The following is a 24,456-nucleotide window of genomic DNA, read 5'->3' as shown; positions in this document are numbered from 1 at the left end:
AATGTACAAAAGGAAGGAAACGTAAATAGCTTAATAGTAGTATCATGGCAGGAAATTATGGTATTTGGTAAAATATACATAAGTGACATTTGGGGAAAACATTATTGCTGTTGATGGAATAAGCACCACTGAAGAAGAAAAGATGGTTAGGATTAACCACCTTTTAATCAACAATATGCATTTATAGGAAAAGTGTCTAAAGAAGTAGTTCTGGAAAAGGTTAAGTCAGGAAATTTTTGTATTATCTGTTTTAAATATGTACCCACTTTATTAAACAGACAATCAGCAATCTATCTTAGTAAAGTAGTATCAGATTTGCTAATGTCAGTCTGTTCATCATTCAACAAATACAAAATCAAGGGACAGAAAAGTTATTTAAACTTATAAAACAAGTTAGAGCATTATAAATTAATTTTTATGCCAAAAACATTTCAGATACTTATTGCTTAAATATACAGTGATTACAACCTCTGAAATTTTCCAAATTTTGTTCAAGAAAATTTCTCTTTTATACTAACACTTACCCTAAGGGAGAATGAAATATCTAAGGGATATGAGGATACTGCCTACCCACTGTGGAAATTAGCCCAATTTATGTCCCCCAGAACAATTTTTACAAGCTAATGTCACTATGGCAATTCAGGAATTAGAAAAAGAAAAACAACATGATTATACACATGCTATATGAAGTTAGTCAAATGATTTCTTTATGATAATTTGCAGACAGCACTTTGCTCGGTCTTTTGAAAGCAGAATTTGAAATAAACTGCCTTATTTTAAAAGAAAAGGTCTGAACAGATAAATTGCTATGCAGAAGCACAAAGTTTTTTTTTAATGCATTCTTCTATAAGAAGTAATTATATTTTAATAGCCAAACAATCTAACATTGAACGTGATTTCCTCTGAGATAGACTTCATCCATCAGTTTTTCTCTGTTCTTCAATCTGAAATATCAGAATCACTACACTGGTAATCTTCATAGTAAAATGTGACACTATCTTACCCAAAGTAGCTTGACTTTCTAGCAAAATGACTTCAGGAGTGGCATTTCTAAAAGTATCCACTGTATGCATCAGTCACATTTGGAAGCAGGCGTGAGAATTCTAATAAAACTGGTAAAGTTTTAGAGTATTACACAGTTAATACTTCAGCATGATCTGTACCCTTAAGAAGGGGAAAATAAATAAATAAAAAATCAAGTTCATATAAATGAAGATTTCAGAAACTTATGGGTGTCACAAAAGAAAAACAGAATTTTAAGCTTTCATCAGACATTTTACAATGAAAATGTCTTGATGTTCTTGTTTTCAACTTAATCATTCTCTATATATACATATACATCTGAATGTATATGTATGTATACCTATCTTATTGATTGGGATGATGCAGAAAAGCCACAAATGAGAAAAGGACACTAAGGTTTTAATAAAGGGAACAAAAAGTTGTTTTCACCAGTATCGATTCACATTACAGTACACCAGTATTGACAGCATTCTCTTGTCTATTTTTGGTACAGAAGATGGAATCTCTCTACATAACTTTGTAAGGCTTCAATAACTAAAACGTAAAGCAAACCAAAAAAACCCAAAAAACCAAGCCTATTAGTTTACAGTTTATTTTAAAAATTCTGAAAGACACTGCAAGTTCTAAACTTTAGTAGTGCTACCCACACACAACCATCTGGTCGAGAACCCAGTAAAGGAGCCCCCTTTCAAGGAAGCTTTGCAACAGTAGAGTTGTGCAATATGGGATGTTTCTTACTACAAGAAAAAAATTATACATGGCACATTCTCATTCATATTTGTAATGTAAAAAGTTACAAACATACCTAATCAAATAAATAATAATAAAAAAAGAATTTGAATGTATTTGTTAAGTATTCTAAAACCACTACATAGAATAATGGCAACTTTCACTCACGGATTATTTACATGGTAATACCCAGTGTGGGTACACTGCTACAAAACTCAAAACAGAAGGAGTAAACTTGAAATGTTTTCCATAATAAAGACTAGCAGCACGACTATCTAATGCTGTTTTATCCCGATTGCTTCTGAAACGTTCGTTTTTAGTCTGTGTCTTCATCCAGTTCGTAATTGTCTTTATCATAAATATCTTTTACTAGAAGAACCCGTACAAGCATATTTTCCAAGGTGTTTCGGTCAAGCGAAGTAGATGTGTACCAGACAGGGCTATCTGTAGAACTAGAGCATTCTGGTTGCAAATAAAAAACATCCGTTCTCTGATTGAGATTCTGTGGACTTGGGGGAAAGGAAAAAGAGTCAATTCCAGAAAACAAAAAAAATTTCCCACAACTTTCCTCTTCTTTCAAGACTAATTCAGACCCCACTGAGCACAGTTTATACTCACTCTATGTCTCACTGCCAACATGATGTCTCAGTTAATTTCGATTACTTCCCCACCATAATGTAAACTCTGCATTTCACTGAATCCAAGACACCATTGGTAGACATTATTTTACTGTTACCATGAAGTAAGTTAAACACAGCCAATTGTAATTTTAATGTGCACCAATTTAAGGACCCCAGTTTCAGAAGGTGAAATGTGAAAAATGCAATCAAATGCAAAAAAAAAAAATCTCAGAACTGATGAAATGTGGCAGCGCATAATAGAAATCCTTACAGCATGATACATAATTTTTATTTATCTTTAAATATTCATTTGACAGAGTGAGAAGGAGTCAGAGAGAAACAGAGAATGCTCCTATCAAACTGGTTCACTCCCAAATGCCTGCAGCAGCTGGAACTCTTCCATAGGCAATAAGAACCCAACTACTGGAGCTACCGCAGATGCCTTTCCAGGTCCACGTCAGCAGGGAAGTGCAACTGACAGGCAGAGGCAGGCACTGAACTCGGGTATCACAACTGCCAGGCCAAACACCTGCCCCCAGACTTAACTTTTAAAATACCAACAAATAGGGGCCAGTGCTGTGGCGCAGTGGGTTGACGCCCTAGCCTGAGGTGCCGGCATCCCATATGGGCACCGGTTCCAGTCCTGGCTGCTCCTCTTCCAATCCAGCTCTCTGCTGTAGCTTAGGATAGCAGTAGAGGATGGCACAAGTCCTTGGGCCCCTGTACCCACATGGGAGACCCAGAGGAAGTTCCTGGCTCCTGGCTTCGGATCGGCACATCTCCGGCCATTGCAGCTATCTGGGGAGTGAACCATCAGATGAAAGACCCTCTCTCTCTGCCTCTCCTCTCTGTGTAACACTGACTTTCAAATAAATAAATAAATCTTTAAAATAAAGTAAAATAAAATACCAACAAATAATAAATTTCTGAGACACAAATATCTACCTAACAAAGAGTTACTACTACTGGAAGACCTTGATATTGACAGAGCTCCCCTAAATCACAGTCAAAAATAGCTATCACTGTATAGACGGGGCTTTAGGAGTTTCTAAAAGCTATCCCGGCCCTAACTGTGATTTACAAATTTTTGTTATGTAAGTAAGTACATTCTGAGTTGGTGCTAATATTTTGAAAATATTATAGAGTATTTAAAACAAAGGAAATGCATAAAATAATCTATTGTTCCTAAACATTTCACTGGTTTGAAATATCTTTTAAATGCTTGCTGGTCTCATATTGAAGAAAACAGTACTGAAATAAATAGTATTCTCAGAACACTACTGTATCTTTCAGACCTCTTAAATGACCATTTTTGGGAGTCGGTGCTGTGGTGCAGAAGGTTAAGCCGTAGAGTGCTATGCTGGCATCTCATATATGGGTGCCAGTTTGAGTCTTGGCAGCTCTGCTTCCCTGCTAATGTACCTAGGAAAGCAGTGGAGGATGGCCCAAAGCCTTGGGCCCTCACACCCACATGGGAGACCGGGAAGAAGCTTCTGGTTCCAGGCTTCAGCCTGGCCTAGAACTGACTGTTGCAGCCACTTGGGGAGTGAACTAACAGATAGAGAGCTCTCTGACTCTCCTCTCCTCCCCGCCCCCCCCCCCTAACTCATGTAAATAAATAAACCTATTTTTAAAAGAGGTGCCAAGAGGGGCCAGTGCTGTGGAGTAGAAGGTAAAGCCGCTACCTGCAGTGCTGGCATGCCATATGGGCACCAGTTCAAGTCCCAGCTGCTCCACTTCCGATCCAGCTCTCTGCTAAGGCCTGGGAAGCAGTAGAGGATGGCCCAAGTCCTTGGGCCCTTGCACCATGTGGGAGACCTGGAAAAAGCTCCTGTCTCCTGGCTTCAGATCAGCACAGCTCTGGCTGTTGCAGCCAATTGGGAGGTGCACCAGCGGATGGAAAGACCTCGCCCCCCGCCCTCTCTCTCTGCCTCTCCTCCCTCTCTTTCAAATAAATAAATAAAATCTTTAAAAAAGAAAAAAGAGACTATTTTCTGCTAAATCTAAGTACTTTTCATCTCCATCTATCTATTCTAACTTTGAATATTTCTTTACAGTCAGTAAACTGTAAAGTTTTACTAACACAGCCATGTTTGAGAACCAACAGAATTAAAAGGTAATGTGAGAGGCCAACATTGTGGCACAGTGGGTTAAGCCGACGCCTGTGGTGCTGGAATCGTATACGAGCACTGCTTTGAGTCCAGGCTGCTCCATTTTTGATCCGGCTCCTTGCTAATGGCCCTGGGAAAGCATAGGAAGATGGTTGAAGAGCTTGGGCCCCTATACCCACGTGGAAAACCCAGATGGAGTTTCAGGCTCCAGGCTTTGGCCTGGCCTAGCCTTGGTCATTGCAGCTATTTGGGGAGTTAACCATCAGATGAAAGAGCCATCCCTCCCTCCCTCTCCCCATACCCTTTCTTCTTTTTTGTAACTCTGGCTTTCAAATAAATAATTTTTAAAAAGGATCAAAAAAGTAATGTGAATTTTTCCATGAACTTTTCTGAAACTGCCTCATATACTACTTGGCTATTTTCCAGTTCTAACAGCAGACAGAACCAGTAGTTACAATAGAAACCCTATTGCTTAAGAAGCCTGAAATATTTATTATCTGACTCTACAAAAACACTTTGTGCCTCCTGTTTTGCAGTCATTCAAACTGCTCTAATTTAAAAGAAAATAAAAGCAGCAGTAATTTCATTAGTAGAGAATGATTTCTTAACATGAGAAAACATTAGTATATCAAGTATAAACTGGGTATTTCACTACAATGGGAGTATAATTCTAACTGAATGGACATGGATTTCAATGAGAAAAGGGTAAGTGAAAAATGTCACTTCTTGGTAGTGTTAAATTGAAAACCAGCAATTTATACTATCATTTTTTAACTTTAAGTATCATTAACACTCACCTTTTAGACAAGTAACACTCAAACATTTTCACAGGACATCTAGAAGGATTGGCTGTGTTTTCAATTTGTTCAAATACTGGCTCATCATCTTCATGTTTTCTTTTTCCAGTAGTAATTTTATCTTAAAAAATGAAAAATAAATCTCATAAAACCAACCTTGAAGAATGGCAGAACTATTCACTCACAGTGTCTGTTACAATGAAAGAATGGGATCTAGGGTCTGCCTCAGCATGTTAAGATGTGGCTTCAGGCATAATTTTTCAGAAAGGAACTGAAACATATTAAGAAGATACAGGTTATCTTATTCCATGAAAATTACAAGCCTTAGGTTCCTAACAAGTAACCCAAACAATCTTTAGTAAGGCAAGATTTAAATATGCCCACCACAAACGATCTGAAAACAATTTGAGTTACACTACCTTCATTATCTGTTCCACATAAGGAAGACACTTGGTATCGCAGACATGCTTTGTTTTCCATTGTTAAAGGATTTTTTTTCCAATGCCTAAACACAGTGCCAAAGGAAAGTCTTAAGTGTTGTTCCACTGTTTTCAGGCCAAAATACTTAGTGTTAAAGTAGAATAAGGTATTCAGAAGGGCTACTGGAGAGTGTGATCCTAGTTGTTTTATCCTCCAGAGATAGTCTTCTTCAACTCGAGAGAATATTGACCCTTAAATAGAGAAAACTATTTTAAAAGAATTATAATAAAAGTTTTTATTTAACCATCTAGAAATAAAGTTAATTTAAGAACAAATCTATACTAATCCTCCATTCAAGGCAGCTCAACAGGAACAAATTCAGAATTACCTACATAGCTCTTTAGCAATACAGAAGCTAGGAACCATCACCTCTAGAATCAGGGACTGGAGGTCTGCTTGTATTCTTCAGCAGGACAAGCAGCCATCAACCAGAAAGGAAATCAAATTTATAAAGTGGCCGGCGCTGTGGAGTAGTAGGTAAAGCCGCTGCCCACAGTGCTGGTAGCCCATATAGGCACCGTTTCGAGTCCCGGCTGATCCACTTCCCATCTCTTTGCTATGGTCTGAGAAAGCAGCAGAAGATGGCCCAAGTGCTTGGGCCCCTGCACATGCGTGGGAGTCCCAGAAGAAACTCCTGCCTCCTGGCTTTGGATCGGTGGAGCTGGAAGACCTCTCTCTCCCTCTCTCTCTCTCTCTGCCTCTCTGTAACTCTGCCTTTTAAATAAATCTTTTAAAGATTTTGTAAAATTCCTGAAAAAAAAAAGGTGATTTCCATATACATTAATTTTTTCTTATTTTTAAAACTGCTTTAAGAGAATTTAATACCAGAATCTCCACTGTAACCACCCAGTATCTTACTCCAGAGAAGGCAATCACATTTCTTAGAAAATTTTGCCTGAAAATTAGCTATTTGTAATATACATTTCTAATTCAGTAAGACACGACCAGATGAACTCAAGAGTACTCTAAATTAATTTCTTCATTATTTTTAACATATTTTCTATAAAAATAACAATCCCAGTAACAAATTACTAACACCTTTATTTTTAAAATAGGATTACCATCTGGAAGTATGCTTGGTTGCCAACTTCGGAGTATTTTATTCAATTCTTGCTCAAATGTCTGATATCCTGGATCAATAAATATGTTGTCTTTTCGATTACTACCACACAAGTACTACAAAAAAAAAAATAAAAATCTTGAAGGAAAACCAGCTTATCATAAAGAGTGAATATAACCTATTGTATTTCTTAAGAAAAAATAAGAAAACTTTATACCTAAAAAAAAGTATCTTAAAATAAAGCATGAGGGATCACTAACTTTTTGTGTATACACAGAGATCATAATCAAAAATTACCAATTAATCTGTTGCTAAAACACTCAAAGTTGAAATACACACCCCAGAATCCACAATGTAAAAGTTAGATGAGAATCGTCAGCCTGTCAGACAAAACAAATTATCTAACTCTAGTGTTTATTATGTACTGCATGGAAAAATACTGAAAATTTCAGAGTAATTAAATTGTGGCTTAAAAAAAAGACTAAAGTCTGGAGGCTGACGCTGTGGCACAGTGGGTAAAGTCATCGCCTGCAGTGCTGGCATCCCATGTGGGCTCCAGTTCATGTCCCAGCTGCTCCACTTCTGATCCAGCTCTCTGCTATGGCATGGGAAAGCAGTAGAAGATGGTCCAAGTCCTTGGGCTCCTGCACCCACATAGGAGACCCGGAGGAAGCTCCTGGCTCCTGGCTTCGGATCGGCGCAGTTCCAACTGCTGCAGCCATCTGGGGAGTGATCCAGCAGAGAGAAGACCTCCCCCTGCCCCCTCTCTCTCTGCTTTTCCTTCTCTCTCTGTGTAACTCTTTCAAATAAATAAATCTTAAAAAAAAATTGTTTCATTTAGTAAGTATCTTATTAAAATATACAGATTACTGTACTCTCATTGTACTTACAACTTCTTTGAAAATGAGACTTCTATGCTTAATTTTAGAATGATCGTATAGAACAGTATTAAACAATAAAAATAAAATTGGGGGGCGGGCAGCACTGTGGCACAGCAGAGTTAAGCTGCAGCCTGTGGCACTGGCATCTGACATGGGCACTGGTTCAAGTCCTGGCTGCTCCACTTCCAATCCAGCTCCCTGCTGATGTGCCTGGGAAAGCAGTAGAAGACGGCCTAAGTGCTTCGGCCCCTGCACCCACACGGGAGATCCAGAGGAGGCTCCAGGTTTCCTGGCTTTCAGCCTGGCACAGCCCTAGCCATTGTGGCCATATGGGGAGTGAACCAGCAGATGGAAGCTCCCTCTCTCTATCTCTCCTTCTCTCTCTAACTCTGCCTTTCAAATGAATAAATAAATCTTCAAATATTTCACTTAACCTAATATATCTAAAATATGTAATTTCTACATATCATAATATAAAACTTGATGAGATTTAACTTTTTGGGGGGCAGGGAGACAGGAAGAGTGGACAGTGAGAGAGAAAGGCAGAGAGAAAGGTCTTCCTTTACCATTGGTTCACCCTCTATTGGCCACTGGGGGCCAGAGTGCTGCGGCCAGCGCACCACGCTGATCTGAAGCCAGGAGCCAGGTGCTTCTCCTGGTCTCCCGTGCGGGCGCAGGGCCCAAGGACTTGGGCCATCCTCCACTGCACTCCCGGGCCATAGCAGAGAGCTGGACTGGAAGATGGACAACCGGGACAGAATCTGGCACCCCAACCAGGACTAGAACCCGGGGTGCCAGTGCTGAAGGCAGAGGATTAGCCTATTGAACCGTGGCGACAGCCAAGATTTTACATTTTAAAAAATATAAATCCTTTGATATCTTGTATTTAATGCTCAGATAGATACTTCTCATTTCAGACTAGTCTCATTTCAAAGGCCCTGTTCTGTTTTTTTTTTTGAAAGGCAGAGACTGAGACAGAGAGAGGTCTTCTACCCACCAGTTTACTCCCCAAATGCCAGAAACTGACAAGGCTGGGCCTGGCCAAAGCCAGGGGCTGAGAATTCCATCTGGATCTCCATGCACAGCAGGGACTCAAGTACTGGGCTTCTGGCTTCGGACTGGCCCAGCTCTGGCCTTTGTGGCCATTTGGGGAGTGAACCAGTACATGGAAGAACTCTCTCTCTCTCTCTGCCTCTAACTCTGCTTTCAAATAAATAAATAAATCTTTTAAAAAAATCGCTAGGCAGGAAGGGTGAGAAAAGAGAAACAAGTACACAGATTTCCAATGCAGACTTGTGAAAACTGAAATATTACTGTTAAAACAAATTGCTGTGTAGAACTATTGGCTTGTTGCCAAATTACTGGTGGATTATTTTACGCAATTTTTAATGAAACTATTTGAATAACATTTAATAAACTAACCAGTTGTAGAAACTTTTTAAGAGTAGACTTGCTTAAATATATCCAGTAGCCCTCCAATTATTTAATATTCACATTTCTTTTCTTTTTTTAAAAAAGAATTATTTTACTTATTTGAAAGACAGAGTTATAGAGAGAGGTAGAGAAAGAGAGAGAGGTCTTCCATTCTGCTGGTTACTCCCCAAATGACCACAATGGACAGAGCTCAGCTGATCTGAAGACAGGAGCCAGGAGCCTTCCAGGTTTCCAATGTGGGTACAGGGGCCCAAGGACTTGGGCCATCTTCTACTGCTTTCCCAGGCCATAGCAGAGAGCTGGATCAGAAGAGGAGCAGCTGGGACTTACAGGTGCCCATGTGGGATGCCTGAACTGGAAGCTGGGCTTTAACCCACTGTGCCACAGCGCTGGCCTCTCACATTTATTTTCATGTCACAAATTATTGTATACATTTGTAACACATCAGAACTTTCTAGCTTTAGCTAGCTCGCCAAAACATTCATTGCCAACATGTTTGTTTTATTTGTGACAATACGTATCTGAACAGATTAAGGGTCTGAACATATTCTCTAAAATATGTGCTTTTTGACTATTAAATATGTTTTAAGGGACTTTCATTGCTTCTCCAAATACCAGTACCTTAATTTCCACTTAAGTAAACAGACTTGTACCAATGTGCTGTTTTACCCTACAAAGCATTTTTAATCTATAAAAAACAAGGCCACCTGGGTGGGCATTTGGTACAGCAGTTAGATACCTGCATCTAGTACTGGAGTGCCTGGGTTCAGGTCCCAGCTCCACTTTCCATTCTAGTATGCTGCTAATGCAGGAAGGACGGAAGATAGCAGATGATATCTTGGGCCATCTTCTACTGCTTTCCAATGCCATAGCAGAGAGCTAGATTGGAAGTAAACAGCTAGGACTTGAACTGGCACCCATATGGGATTGTCGGCACTGCAGACAGCTACTTAACCTGCCACAAGGGCCTGCCTAATGAATTTCTATAATGTACTATAAAGCTCAATTCAGAATGTCTTGTCCAAATTACATTCTTAGGTGGAATTAGTCCCAATTGTGTGCTACTAACCATGAGTACAGCATTGTTTAAATACGTTTTTTGTGTATATATTTCAAATCCTTGAGTGGAGCACCTTTTAGTACCTATTAAGACAAACTGCTCACCAGATTTAAAATGTATTAGCTGTGCAACTTGGGCATCCACTTAACTTGACTTCCTCATCAAAATTATTGATGGGGCCAGCACTGTGGCACAGTGGGTAAAGCTGCCGCCTGCAGTGCCAGCATCCCATATAGGCTCTGGTTCGTGTCCCAGCTGTTCCTCTTCTGATCCAGCTCTCTGGTATGGCCTAGGAAAGCAATGGAAGATGGCCCAAGTGCTTCTGTCCCTGCACCCACGTCGGAGACCCAGAAGACACTCCTGGCTCCTGGCTTTGGATTAGCCCAGCTCCGGCCATGGCAGCCATTTTGGAGTGGACCAGCAGATGATAGAACTTTCTCCCTGTCTCTCCCTCTCTCTGTAACTTTACCTCTCTAATAAATAAATAAAATCTTTTAAAAAAATCTTGTGAATAAGAATTTTTTTACATTTAAAAATGGTTAATTTAAAGCAGTTATCTAAGTGGGCATATAATATCCTAGTTATTTCCTGGTCTGCAAAGCTTATATTATCATTACATGGCCTTTTAATTTAAAGTTTATTTAGTTTATTGAGCTAGACTGACAAAAAAGTACAACTTCTCAACATTTTAAATGAGAGGATTAACATGTCCCACACACATTACAAGGATCAATTTATGTTAATAATCTGACAACCTGTGACGAAACGCATAAATTTCTTGGAAGACACAATTGTAAAACCCAATTTAAGAAGAAAGATAAAATCTAAATAGTCCTATGTTAACTAAGAGATTGATTTAGTGACTTAAAGCCCTCTTTACCCCCACCTCACACATACACAGGCACCCAAGAAAACAAACACAAATAATCCCAGGCCTGTATGACTTCTCTGGTGAATTTTATCAAATGTTTAAGGAAGAAATAACACCAATTCAAATAAGTTCTTTCAGAAAACAGGAGAAATGAACATTTCCCAACTCATTTTAACGACCAGTATTACTCTAAAACTAAGGTCAACACAAGAAAATTGTGTATTATCTTTCATGTATTATCTGTAAAAACTGCTAATAAAACACTACCAAATCTAATCTGACTACATAAAGAGAGTAATATACCATTGTTAAGGAGAGTCTAATCCAAAAATGTCAGGCTAGTTTAATATCAGAAAATCAACTGATATAACATACAATTATTAATGGTTTAAAGGAGTAAACACCATGATCCTCTCAATATAAAAAAAGCATGTTGGCAAAGTTCAATACCCATTTATGATAACAACTCTCAGCAACAAAATAGAAAGTTTTTTAAAAATTTCTGTGTCAACTAGGAATAGAAGAAAGCCTCCTTAACCTGGTAACAGAAGATACAAGAAATCCTAGAGGTAGCCTGTATTTAATATTTTCCTCCTAAGACTAGATACAAGGCAAGGGCTTCTGCTTTCACTATTTCTAGTCAGCACTGTACCATTGTAGAAGAGGAATACTAATGGAATAACCAAGAAATGACATGCAGAGTAGATGAAATAAAACTGTCCTGAATCACAGACAAAATGATTATGTGTGCTCCAATTTGCTCTAAAGGAGATTTATATGTAAATAGCTTGTTCTGAAAAGGATTTAGAAGATTTCATCTCTATCTGGTACTGTATTTATCAGTGTTGTTCCCACTGTTTTTTATGATAGGTTTAATAAAAGAGGAAGGGAAGAAATTCACACACAGTTCTGTAATCCCAGAGCTAGAATCACTAACAATTTTTTGAATTTTTTAAGTGGAAATACAAGATAAGCACCTATCTATATAATATTCTATAGCAAATTCTCTAATATCCTATAAATATTAACACTAAACATAACCAAGAGACAATAATAGCTTCACAACTCTTAAAGTCAAATTTTAATTCAAATGCATTTTTATGAAAATCTAAAGGACAAAATTTCTGTTTTCAGAGATTTGGGGATTTGGGAATGGCAAACCTATACCACCATCTAAGCATGAAGCTCCAAGTACATGTATATCTAGCAAAGGGGAATAAGGTAAAATCTATTATATTTTTTTTGGATTGCTACTATAAAATATTTGATGACCCTTCAGTATACTGTAACTAACAGCTATGCACTATTTCCCCTAAAAAAATCCCTGCTCTTAAATAAATTACATACAAATTAAGACAATTCTAGTTGTTTCAGTAACTTATTTCATTAATTATCTATTGTTAGCAGCACAGCATTCAATTGTAGGACTATTAACTAAAGATCTTCCCTGTAACATACATTTCAAAATACATATGGCTCAAACCACTAGAACTTATTCAAATCTGCAGGTCATCACTTTTAAAAAGCTGATTGTCAGGAAAACACTCAAGAGTCATTAATAAGTGGATGAAGGTTATCCCTAAAGATAATGAGCCGTTTTTATGAGATTTCAAATTAACAGGTGGTTATATTATTTTACCCAAGTTAGAAATACAACAGAAGCAGATAATGAAACAGACCAAATATTCACAGAGGTTAAGATACTCTCTACAGGCAGATCAGTAAGCATCTATAGTCAAATGTGGCTATATGTAATACTGTGAATTCATTTATTTGTAACTGATAAGGAAAAAATTGTATCACTCCAATTATCACATAGATGAATGTGTGTGTAGGTATATATGTACGTATAGGTGGAGAATATTTATTAGACTTTGTATCAGTCTACTTTTTATTACTATACTGGATGACCATAAGCAGGCAACTTAACAAAGGAAAAAAAATCTATTTTGGCTCATGGTTCTAGAGGTATGGAATCTAGGAGCCTCCTCTGGTGATGGCCTTCTGGTCGGCAGTGTCCCAGGATGGGGCACAGCATCCCATGGCAGGAGACAGGGAGCACACATCTGTATATGTGTATCTCTTCCTTTTTATTCTTAAAAAAACACCAGGATTCAATCATGGAGGTGCCTGCCACTATTAAGTTTCATTTTAATCTGATACTTCCCAAAGGTTCCACCTCTAAGTATCATAGTCTCATTAAATTTCCACCCTCTTAATGTCTCACAATGGGGATTAAATTTCAACACATGAAGACAAGGTATTCAAACCATATTAGCAATATTCAAACCATACTAGCAATAGTGAAAAATATGCACAAGTTTTAAGTGGCCTGTCTGTACCCTATTTTTCCCATAAATCCTTTTTGGTTTTGGTACACAGTTCTAGAAAACTTTGAAGTTTTTAGGGACATATATGTTGCATTGTAGCAGAAGTTCAAAGTAGCTAAGAACATCCATATAGTATCTTGGTATTTCCCAACAGATTAAATTCCAGTCTTTCTTGGCAAAGCAATAAAGGTTCAGGAATCCCTTTAATATTCTGGAAGCACAACATATTATTGTTGAAAGCAGCCATCAAATTACTAACCTCTTGTATTCCAAGGCAAAGATAATAGATGCTATCAGGTGCATAATTCTCTCCATTTGGTCGTCGGATCTCATTGACAAAATGGGCTAACCCATAGTTCAGTTCAGCTGTGGTGTGAGAGAGTAGATCTTCTTTTAATTTTACTGATTTAGCTAAAAAGAAAGAAAAAGTCAGTAGTTGTTACTATTTATTGTTACAACTTTCAAAACTTTGTGAAATTAATTTCTTCTTTACATGAACTTTAAAGTAAAATAAAAAACATTCTCAGAATTGTTTTAAGTTACACATATGGTTTTTTTGTTAAAGGTAATCAATAACAGAAATCTCAATTTTAAGACTTACATGAAAAAAATCAAAACTTACAAGATTTTAGCTCATCTAATACCAGCAGATCTTCATCAAGTTGCCTAGTTTTGACCCAGTGTTTCCATGCATTTACCCCATATGTGTATTTGAAAGGAAAGCTGCATTCCGAATTGTCAGAGCTATCATCATGAGACTGGTATCCTGACACAGCTTTTCTCTTGGCTCCCTATGAATAAAATACCATTACGAAATTATTTTCTTAAACTTACATTATTTCATGACTTTATGTAAGCCATCACTTAGCAAAGGCCAATTAAAAGGAAATATCTATTTGTTTAAACCAATTGGTTATCCTCAATCAGACAATAGCTGGTTACCTATAACATTTTTAAAAATACAACTCCAGGGAATGTCATGTTTCTACACAAATCACTTTGCAAAAGAAGATCATAGAAAATTTTTTTGTAAGAGACAGTACAGTGAGAAAACAATTAAAAATAAGATAATTTAAAAACTAACAATTTAGAATAAAAGTATTCCAAATATTAACATAATATTTCCCTTACAGGGCAAACCACACTCAACTCCTTTTCACTTTTTATAGGTATTGTTTGCAGTGTAAGTTTTCAATTTTGATAATAATACGATGTATCTGTTTTTGTCCTTTTCTTCCTTCTGCTTTTGGTGTTGAACCTAAGAAATTATGCCTAACCCAAAGCCCTGAAGATTTTTCTTAGCTGTTTTTTTTTTTTTTTTTAAAGATTTTATTTGAAAGGCAGAGTTAGAGAGAAAGAATGAGACAGAGATCTTCCATCTGCTCGTTCATTTCCCAAATAGCCCCAATGGCCAGGGCTGGGCCAGGCCGAAGCCAGGAGCCAAAAGCTTCTTCCAGATCTCCCAAGAGAGTGCAGAGGCCTGGGCTGTCCTCTGTTGCTTTCCCAGGCATATTAGTGGAGAGCTGGATTGAAAGTAGAGTAGTGGGGACAGGAGCAGGCACCCATCTAGGATGCTGGCACTGCAAGTGGCAGCTTAACATGCCCCACCACAGCATCGGCCCTGGTACTGAAGATTTAGGTCTATGTTTTCTTCTGAGAGTTTTATATTTCTATCTCTGACATTTTGGTCTATTACCCCATTTGAAGTTAATTTTTGTGTTTGGTGTCAAATCAGAGTTTGCCTTGATTACACTGCAGGTACTCCTTTTTCAATTTTCTTTCTTTTTGGCTTAATTTATGAAATTCATTTTTTTTAAGGTGTCTTTTGCTCTTGCTTTTTATGTTGAAAATCAGAAACACAAAGTTGTTGATAGAATATTACAACAATTACACCTGTTAACACGTGATCAAATTCCAAACCTGTCTTTTTATGCATCCACACGCTTAAAATAGATGATATAATAAACCGTATACCTCATCCTCATCAAATATAATGGTAGAAAAAAACAGCTGTCTAGAACAGCTCTCAATTCCTGTAAAAGAACTGAAATTGCTTTCTTAGAAGTTTTTTTATTTCTATTTGTATAAAGACAATTTATAAAGAAAAACTAAGTGGTAATAATATTCACTCTTTTTCTATGTTGTAACAACTATAAATCTGAGACATTAGTTAAAAATAAATTACCACCTGAAATCTTTTACAACCTAGAAAATAAACTATCTTCCCAAATCTTCAGATACCAAAAGATCACTGTATTTGTCTCTGTGCCTACAAAGATATTGCTATCCTGGAGTATTGTAATAGTGAATGCAAGTCTACGATTGACTTTTATACCTTTTTTTTGTTTCGAGGTCTAGGCTGTTCCTCATATTCTTCTCCAAAAACAGGTGGTAATAAAAATTCATTTTCCATATCAAGCTCCTCAGCAGCTGACAAATGAATCAAAAGAATTGTTATTCCAAATGAAACAGCACAAGCATACTTACATAAAACAAGGCCAACAAAGCACTAACATGTACATAGGGATAAACTGAGTTGGGTTGGGGGGATGGTGAATGAATTGCTGCCATCTTAACATGACCTGTGAGCTCTGATAAATCCTGTTAAACTCCTAAAAAGGAATCTTCATGGAAATATGTGATATCAGAAAAATCATTACAACCTGAAATTCAATCATAAGATCTAAGTACTTTCAGTGCAAATCTGCGTCAATCTATTAAATCTTTTTCTAAAAACATGTTTAATATTCTATTCAATGTGTCCACTAGTCATCTAGATTAAGAAAATAAATCATGACAAACAGTAACACATTACTTTTACAAAAGACCTGAAAATAAATTTTCCCCTTTGAAGGTAAACTTAATTCTATCAATATTTTAAAAAGGCACCAAAATCTCCTTAATTTGTTCCTCTATCTTGAAACCATTCCATAATAAATTACTTTCAAAAAGATTTATTGGGACCAGCACTGTGGCACTTCAGGTTAGGCTGATACCTGCAATGCTGGCATCCCAAAATAGAGTGTTAGTTCAAGTCCTGGGTACCGGCTTCCAATCTAGCTCCCTTCTAATACACCACGGAAATCAGGGGAAGAAGGTCCAAGTACATGGGCCCCTGCCACCCACATGAGAGACCCAGATGGAGTTCTGGCTCTTGGCTTCAGCCTGGCCAACCCTGGCTGTTATAGTCATTTGAGGAGTGAACAAATGGATGGAAGAGCTCTGTCTCTCCCCTTCTCTCTGTCACTCTGCCTTTCAAATAAATAAATCTTTAAAAGAAAAATCTTCTTTTTGTATAGCTCTGAGAAATTCTTGTTAAACTCTATAATCCGAATCTATGCCTCATTTAAGAAACATTAAAGTCAATAATCATAAAATACAGTTATGACTCCTTAACTGGTTGCTAAAGCCATAAAGTAGTATTTTGAATACCTCTGGGAAAATCTATTTCAATATCCAAATCTGGTTCATAGGGTACATCAGGCATATTGGACTGTGTCTCTGAGTCAGAGTTCTTCAAGATATCTGAACCAATTATATCTGTTTCAATAATCACACCTGTAATAAAGTCACAAAATCATTAGAAATCAAAATAGAAAATCTGAAAAGTAGCTGGCAAAAAGAAGCCAATTAGTTGTAAATGTGATATAAGAATAAAAACTTGAAACAATAGGTCACAAAAAGAAAAAGCATAAAGGGCCAACATAATGATACAGTGGGATAAGCCTATGCCTGTTATGCCTGCATCCCATTACTGGAGCACTGATTTAAGTCCTGGCTTCCCCACTTCCAAACCAGCTTCCTAATGCATCCAGCAAAGGAGCAAAAGCTGGCCCAAGTAGTTGTGCCCCTGCCACCACATGAGAAACCTGTATAGAGTTCCAGGTTCCCGGCTTCAGCCTGGTCCACTCTCAGCCCTTGCAGCCATTTGGGGTGTGACCCAGTGGATGGAAGATCTCTCTCTGTTTCTCAACTCATTAACACAATGTTCCAAAAACACTGTCACATTATGAAATATTTAGAAAATTACATGCTGTGATTGTCCTCTAGGGCAGAAGAAATTAGGTATCTCATGGTTGAAATAGAACTCTGGGTATTACCAGAGGGCCAAGGGTAGGAATAAATATCCTCAGAGACTTGGAACCACCTACAAAACACTCATATAGGTTATGATAAATCCTGATCTACACAATGTAAATGATTGATAGAAGCAATAAAGAAAAACTGGAGATAAAAATTACAAAATAAAAGTCTGGATCATTATTAAAGCAGACTACAAGTTAGTTTCTGTCAGTATTACTCTTTTTTTTTTTTAATATGGAACCCTTCACGAATTTGCATGTCATCCTTGCGCAGGGGCCATGCTAATCTTCTCTGTATCGTTCCAATTTTAGTATTATGTGCTGCCAAAGCGAGCACCAGTATTATTCTTAACAAGCATTATATTAAGCTGATTTTTCTGAATCAAATCCTGTTAAAAGAGACCATACAAGTTCCTGTTTTGGTGACTGGGTGAGGCATGAGAAGGCATCTGGCTAGATAGAATATGGAACTCTTAATATAAAATATATTCTTTTTATAATGCTCCTCCCTACTCACAAATCAAGTTGAAACACAGTGATATGCCTTGAAAGTATTGCAACACCTGTAAACAATCAACAATGAACTTATCACAAAAGGTAATACAGAGGAGCTCACTGTTGATGCTGGTGGCCTCTGTCTTCCCCTCATCTTCTGTCATGATATCGGTCATTGTAAGCAACCCTGTATCAAGAGGATCTGAAGAAACTTTGCTCTTTAGCTCCTCAATTGCTGCAGGGATCTTCTCACTGCTATCCAACGGAGCAGGTAGAAAAACAGGAACCGGCACCTAATTAACCAAAGTATTTAGTGTTAAGTTTACTAAGCATTAAAGGTATTTTTCTAAATTAAAAGTTACTCTGACACATGATCTACTATATAAAACAGATAAAAACTTTGGCAAGAGTACATATCAAAACTAAAATGTAAGGACAGGCATCTAGTGCAGCACTTGAAATATTGCTTGGAATGAGATCAAGTCCTGGCCCCGCTCGTGATCTCAGTGTTTTGCACCCTGGGAGGCAGTAGATGATGGCTCCAGTACCTTGGTCTCCACCACCCTTATAGGAGAGACCAGGTTTCAGTCTGCCTGCTCTTTTCAGGCTGGCCCAGACCTGGCTGTTATAAGCATCTGGTGAATGAACCAACAAATGGAAAGTCTGTCTCCATATATCTTGTTCTCTCTGCCTTTCAAGTGAAGTTTAAAAAAAAAAAAAAAGTCAACCTTTTGAAATAAAGGGAAAAGAATTTTTGAGGTATTTCATTCCTACAGGGGCCTACAATAGCCATGTTCTGACACATAAATATCCTAAGTGATCTGGGATGAAATAATGTAATGTTCTTTTACAAGAAATGTTTTTCTCTGCTTCAGTTCTAAATCTCATGCCTTCACAACTATTTCTTTTGAAAATGAACTCAAATATAAAACACAATATGCATACAGAAAACGCAGACATCTGCTAAACTTCATTCTCAAGGACAAACATATACTTGATTAAACACAAAGCAATCAAGGAAACAGAGATACAACCAGATCTAGCTGTTAAAGGCAAAAGACAGTTTTACAAGCTTCACTAAGCTAATAAACCCAACTACTCACACACTGTTTTCCCACTTGTGCCAAATAAATCTCAAAATGAGTAAGAGCTTAAAATTGGACTTACAGGAACAGGAACTGTAGTAGGAACAGGAATATTCTGACTGTACATGTGCATAGGTACTGGAATGTACACAGGCACAGGGATAGGCACTGGGACATATTCGGTCTTCCAATTATCATCTAAAAACACAATACACATGTCTATGGAGCAAAGTCAACTAGCATTTATACACACCTGCTCAATGTTAAAATAATTTGATAACCAAGAAAAAAATAAACTACACTTCAGAACTCCAGCTTTTATAAGATTAGATCATATAAAACAACAGAACAGAACAGAAAACAGCAACTTTTCTAACTTAAAGACAGCTCAAATAAAATTTAGGCTTTTTTTCTTAAAGAAAGAAAACATTCTTTAAAACATTATACAGTGAGACACCTTCCTCACCCCTACAAAGTTTTATTTACTCAAACTAGAATAGAGATAACACTGTAAACTTAATGAAATACATATCTAAATAGTTTCATCTCATTCCAATAGGAAGGAAACACAATTGTTATCATTACAAATCACACATAAAGAGATGATTTTCTCAGAGAGAACACTGTAATTAACCCCAAGGAAATTTTTGATAGCTATTGCTTCACTTTTGACATCATTTGTATTGTAGGCCTTTATCAGAGATTGATATTTTAAATTATATGCAATATTCTCAAGGTAATATCTATAATCAGATAAGCAAAAATCAAAGGCAAATGTCAAAACAACCAAAGGAATCTATTCTGTAACCTGTCACTCAAGAAAGCTGTCTATTTAATTAAATGAGGCATAAGTATAAGGAATATAAGGAAGTATGGGAAGTCAAATTTTCCTAATTTACCTGTCTGACAAGATTTGGTCTGCATATGAGGTTTACAGTACGTAGCTTTTGTCATTGTCAAAGGTTTGCAAAGAACCGCTTTGTTCTTCATCTCTTTTGTAGGTGTTGGAGAAGGGGGTGGTGCTGAACCCTACAGAGAAGCAAAGAAAAGTTTTTAGTTTTGCCTTTAATCTTCATTACTTCCTGCTGCTAATGAATATGTAGTTTCCAAGTACTAAGAAAGAAACATGAAAAAGTTGAAGAGATAAACGAAACATGATATTGTCACTATGTTTACCATATCTTAATTTGGTAGGGTCAATCTGAATCTATCCTAACTACTGGTAAAGTAATTAGATCTGTGTCATCTTTCAAGCACAAAATCAAAGCTGCAAATGTGAACTGAAAATAAGCAGGCTCTTCTAAATTTACTTTTGTAGAAAGAAAAAAAATTTTCACATTATGGCTGATACTCTAGCTCCCTCTACTGGAAAAAGAAGATTTAAATAAATTATAAATTAAAGAATTACCAAAAGTATTATCAAACTTTAAGTTGTATATTTCCTGTGACTGAGCCAACTGCAGTCCTACAGAAACAGTCTCATAAACACTGTACACACGGTTCACAGCAGTTTTATTTGCATTACAAACAAAACAAAAACACAATAAAAAAAATCTGAAATAAGCTGAAGGTCTGTCCATAAGACTAGAGGTATGGTACTCTCCATACAATTCATTGATATGGGAGAAGGGTAGGTACTGAATACTAACACAATGAGTCCTCACTATTCACAGCAGTTATGTTCTACATAATCACTCAGAACACTAACTTGGAGAATACTAAACCACTGCTAAAAGAAGAAATGCAGGGTTAGCTAGGTTTCTTGTGAACCTCTGGTCACCTTTTCATCAACTGATCAACACAGAAGCATGTTTCTATTTAAAGGCACTTTATTTAGTAGTTTTTACAAATAATTATATGCAGTAATTGCTTTATAATAAAATATTCCTATTACAGCATTGCTGTGCAATACACAGTACTGTGTTGAGATTAAATACAATTAATGATATTAACTCGAACTCCATCATGCACACATACTGTATACAGATAATATAGTGTATAAATACTAAGCAGGGCTCACATACAGCACACACATACTATACTCATACAGTACATGCATACCAACAACACACATAGCACATGTATACTGTACAGTACTCATAGTAGACTCAAAACTATACATATACTATATGCTACACAGTAAAACAAAGTCCTGAAAAAATACATTAAACAAAGATTAAGCATTTAAAGTTTTATAAAAACATTTTTAACTCTCAACCTAGGAGTGCACTATGAGAACAAAAGAAAATGTTGGTAGAATTGGCTCTTGCAACTCGTTCACAATTATCAATGATTTTTCTGTCACATACTGGCTCTAAAAACTGTGTTATCCTTATCTGTTTGTCTCCATCTCAAATCTTTTAAGTATCTATCTTGTGGTACAGCTTGTCAGAGTGATGCTTAAATGTGAGGTTGCCCTTAAGCATAAGGTCACATTTTCCCATGTCATTGACAATTTTTCCCCAAGGTAGAATTCCATTCTATTATCATTTTTCTTCATATAGCTAAAGCATTCTCCACTCATTTTCTGTGTGATATACATCTGTTTTTAACATTGCTTTTTATGGTCTCTGTAACATCTTCAAAGTCCTGGAAATTTTTCAGTGTGGCCAGTTATGGATTGGAGCCTGCATCACTCCTCATAGCCTGTGTCAACATAATCAGTACACTGCACATAGGACTGACTTCAGTAGTCCATCATGGTAGTTTCCCTGGCATTGTATGCCCTGATCAAGGGCTGGATAAGAGACAACATATTTGCAGGCATGAAAATAACTACATTAGGATGAGTATTTTGGGTCTTCACAACAACAAACTTAGGTATTACCCAGTAGTAAAACCATGAAGGCAAAGTTTTCACCATGGAGATTATATTCACAGCTTCTAGGACAATGCAATGTTGTTATCAATCTCAAAGTATGCCAGAGACACTCAGTTTGTCTGTCCCACCTCTCATGGAATGACATGTGCTCATGGATTTTGAGATCTATGTATCATCACAAATTTGCACTTAAAAGTGCAAACAGCAAGGTTGCACAGTCTTTCAATAACTTAAAGTATTTGAATGATTTAAAGCCAGGGATGTTGGAGACCACTGAGTTTGTTTATCAACAACCTTGTAAAAACAAGCCACTGTCATTAGCACTGAAATAGTTTTTCTATACATCCTTTACTTGTATAACGCTTAGCAGTTATTCTTCCATAGTGCCCTGATTAGCACCTCACCTTCAAGTTTAATATTTTCACACCTTTTGCCGTAAAATATGTGAACTAGCCAATGTTGCGGAGATGATTTAACATTTTCCTAAACCTGGGTAATGTTGGGAGCTAAAAGTCTCAACAATGCTGTATACTAAGCTTCTTTAAATTTGCAACAATCTAAGGCCAGCATTGTGGCACAGCAGGTAAAGTTGCCACCTGGAAGGCGGGCATCCCATGTGGAACCAAGTTCATGTCCCAGCTGTTCCACTTTTCTTTTTCTTTTTTTTTTTTTTTTACAGGCAGAGTGGGCAGTGAGAGAGACAGAGAGAAAGGTCTTCCTTTTGCCGTTGATTCACCCTCCAATGGCTGCCGCGGCCGATCTGATGGCAGGAGCCAGGTGCCTCTCCTGGTCTCCAATGTGGGTGCAGGGCCCAGGCACTTGGGCGATCCTCCACTGCACTCCCGGGCCATAGCAGAGAGCTGGCCTGGAAGAGGGGCAACCGGGACAGAATCCGGCGCCCCAACCGGGACTAGAACCTGGTGTGCCGGCGCCGCTAGGTGGAGGATTAGCCTAGAGCCACGGCACCGGCCTTCTTCTTCTTCTTCTTTTTTTTTTTTTGCTGTTCCACTTTTGACCACCTCCCTGCTAATGGTCTGGGGAAAGCAGCAGAGGATAGTCCAAGTACTTGCACCCCAGTCACCCACATGGGAGACCAAGCTTCAGCTTGGCCCAACACTGGCTGATGCAGCCATCTAGGAAGTGAACCAGTGGATGTAAGATATCTTTCTCTCTCTCTAACTTTAACTTTCAAAGTAAATAAATAAAACTTTAAAAAAAAAACTGGTGAGGCAAGCATTGTGGTATCGTGGGTAAAGCTACCACTTGCGACACCAGCATCCCATATTGGTGCTGGTTCGAGTCCCAGCTGCTCAAGTGCCCAGACCCGTGCCATCTATATGGGATACTGGGATGAAGTTCCTGGCTCCTGGCTTCAGATTGGCCCAGCTCTGGCCATTGGGGCCATTTGGGGAGTGAACCAACAGATGGAAGATCTCTCTCTCCTCTGTCTCTAACTCTGCCTTTCAACTTAATAAATAAACCTAAAAAAATTGGCCATAATCTTATGAATTTACAAATTTAGGTGCTACTGCATCTTTTCCATAGCTTCACCACATACTAGAGATGATACCTCAACATCTGGAGCAGGTTTGTATACAAACTGGCAAATTTCTTCTTCCTTTTTCCAGATGTACTATATTGTTAACTCATTGATGTTACACTCACACCAACAGCACCGTAACAGAATGACACTTATCTAACACATTTTCTCCATAAGGCACATCACAGCTTCCTTGCACTGAGGTACTCTAGATGGCACTTTAGCATGACACTTGTGGGTCAAGGTAAACAGCAAAATCATCATGTGCAATGAAAAGCAAACACATGGTGCTAAGTAGACCATAAAAAGGACAACTGTTCATAAGATGAGCGCTGAAACCAGGTATGGTATCAGATTCTATACCTCACTGGGAATATGCACACTTAACCTCTCAAAATTTTACCCCTCTGCACATCTGTGAAAGTGTAGCAATGATTCAAAGGTTACAAGTGGATTTTGGTAAGTAGGCAAATTCACAAATACGGAATCCATGAAGAGGAAGATCAACTGTACTTATAAAAAACCTCATCTGTGTATTTTAAAAAATGTCTCAAAGAGTAACACAAAAAAACTTTTTACAAGCTGTCTCATAAATATGGCCAAGCAGTCTGGCACTAGGATGGGCTTATTCCAGACTCATCAGAACTTCAAATGACATACACTTCATCAGCTACTAGACACACAGTCCTGAAAAATGAGCCAAGTAATTAGGTTTTAATGCTACTGGACCATGACATCAGGCAAGTGACTCAATCTCTTAAGTCTCAATTTTCCTAATTGTATAATAACATAACAACCAGTAACTACTATAACTGGGCACTGGGCAACTTTGAACTGGAAAATAATATCCCCATTTTAGAATGGGTTGGGCTGAGGCTAGCATGGTGGCTCAATGAGTAAAGCCATTGCCGGTATCCCTTATGGGCACCAAGCAGTTTCTGTCCTGGCTGTTCCACTTCGAATCTAGCTCCCTGCTACTGGCCTTGGAAAAGTAGCAGAAAATGGTCCAACTGTTCTGGGTGCCTGCTACCCATGCA

The 24,456-nt window shown here is 37.7% G+C and overlaps 1 protein-coding gene and 1 non-coding gene across 20 annotated transcripts in view; both read right to left on the bottom strand.

Moving 5' to 3' along the window:
* Positions 1 to 1,401: 1,401 nt before the first annotated feature.
* Positions 1,402 to 24,456, bottom strand: part of ZMYM2 (zinc finger MYM-type containing 2) — a 109,859-nt gene continuing 86,804 nt past the window's right edge. For all 19 annotated transcript variants that reach the window (XM_051850065.2, XM_051850068.2, XM_051850066.2 and 16 more), the window contains 11 exons: positions 19,958 to 20,087; positions 19,141 to 19,256; positions 18,095 to 18,266; positions 16,829 to 16,954; positions 15,732 to 15,826; positions 14,019 to 14,187; positions 13,656 to 13,807; positions 6,822 to 6,936; positions 5,700 to 5,951; positions 5,281 to 5,401; positions 1,402 to 2,261 (listed from right to left, as the gene is read on the bottom strand). In XM_051850065.2, the coding sequence (XP_051706025.1) occupies positions 2,069 to 2,261; positions 5,281 to 5,401; positions 5,700 to 5,951; positions 6,822 to 6,936; positions 13,656 to 13,807; positions 14,019 to 14,187; positions 15,732 to 15,826; positions 16,829 to 16,954; positions 18,095 to 18,266; positions 19,141 to 19,256; positions 19,958 to 20,087 (1,641 nt within the window). In that variant the 3' untranslated portion in view covers positions 1,402 to 2,068. The remainder of the gene's footprint in view (positions 2,262 to 5,280; positions 5,402 to 5,699; positions 5,952 to 6,821; positions 6,937 to 13,655; positions 13,808 to 14,018; positions 14,188 to 15,731; positions 15,827 to 16,828; positions 16,955 to 18,094; positions 18,267 to 19,140; positions 19,257 to 19,957; positions 20,088 to 24,456) is intronic.
* Positions 17,708 to 17,815, bottom strand: LOC127492195 (U6 spliceosomal RNA). The gene has a single exon (XR_007921355.1). It is a non-coding gene; the product is annotated as a U6 spliceosomal RNA (small nuclear RNA).

The sequence above is a fragment of the Oryctolagus cuniculus genome, chromosome 9 (assembly GCF_964237555.1).
Source record: "Oryctolagus cuniculus chromosome 9, mOryCun1.1, whole genome shotgun sequence".
NCBI lineage: Eukaryota > Metazoa > Chordata > Mammalia > Lagomorpha > Leporidae > Oryctolagus > Oryctolagus cuniculus.
The sequence above is the reverse complement of the archived record's forward strand: the minus strand, read 5'-3'. Positions and strand labels throughout refer to the sequence as shown.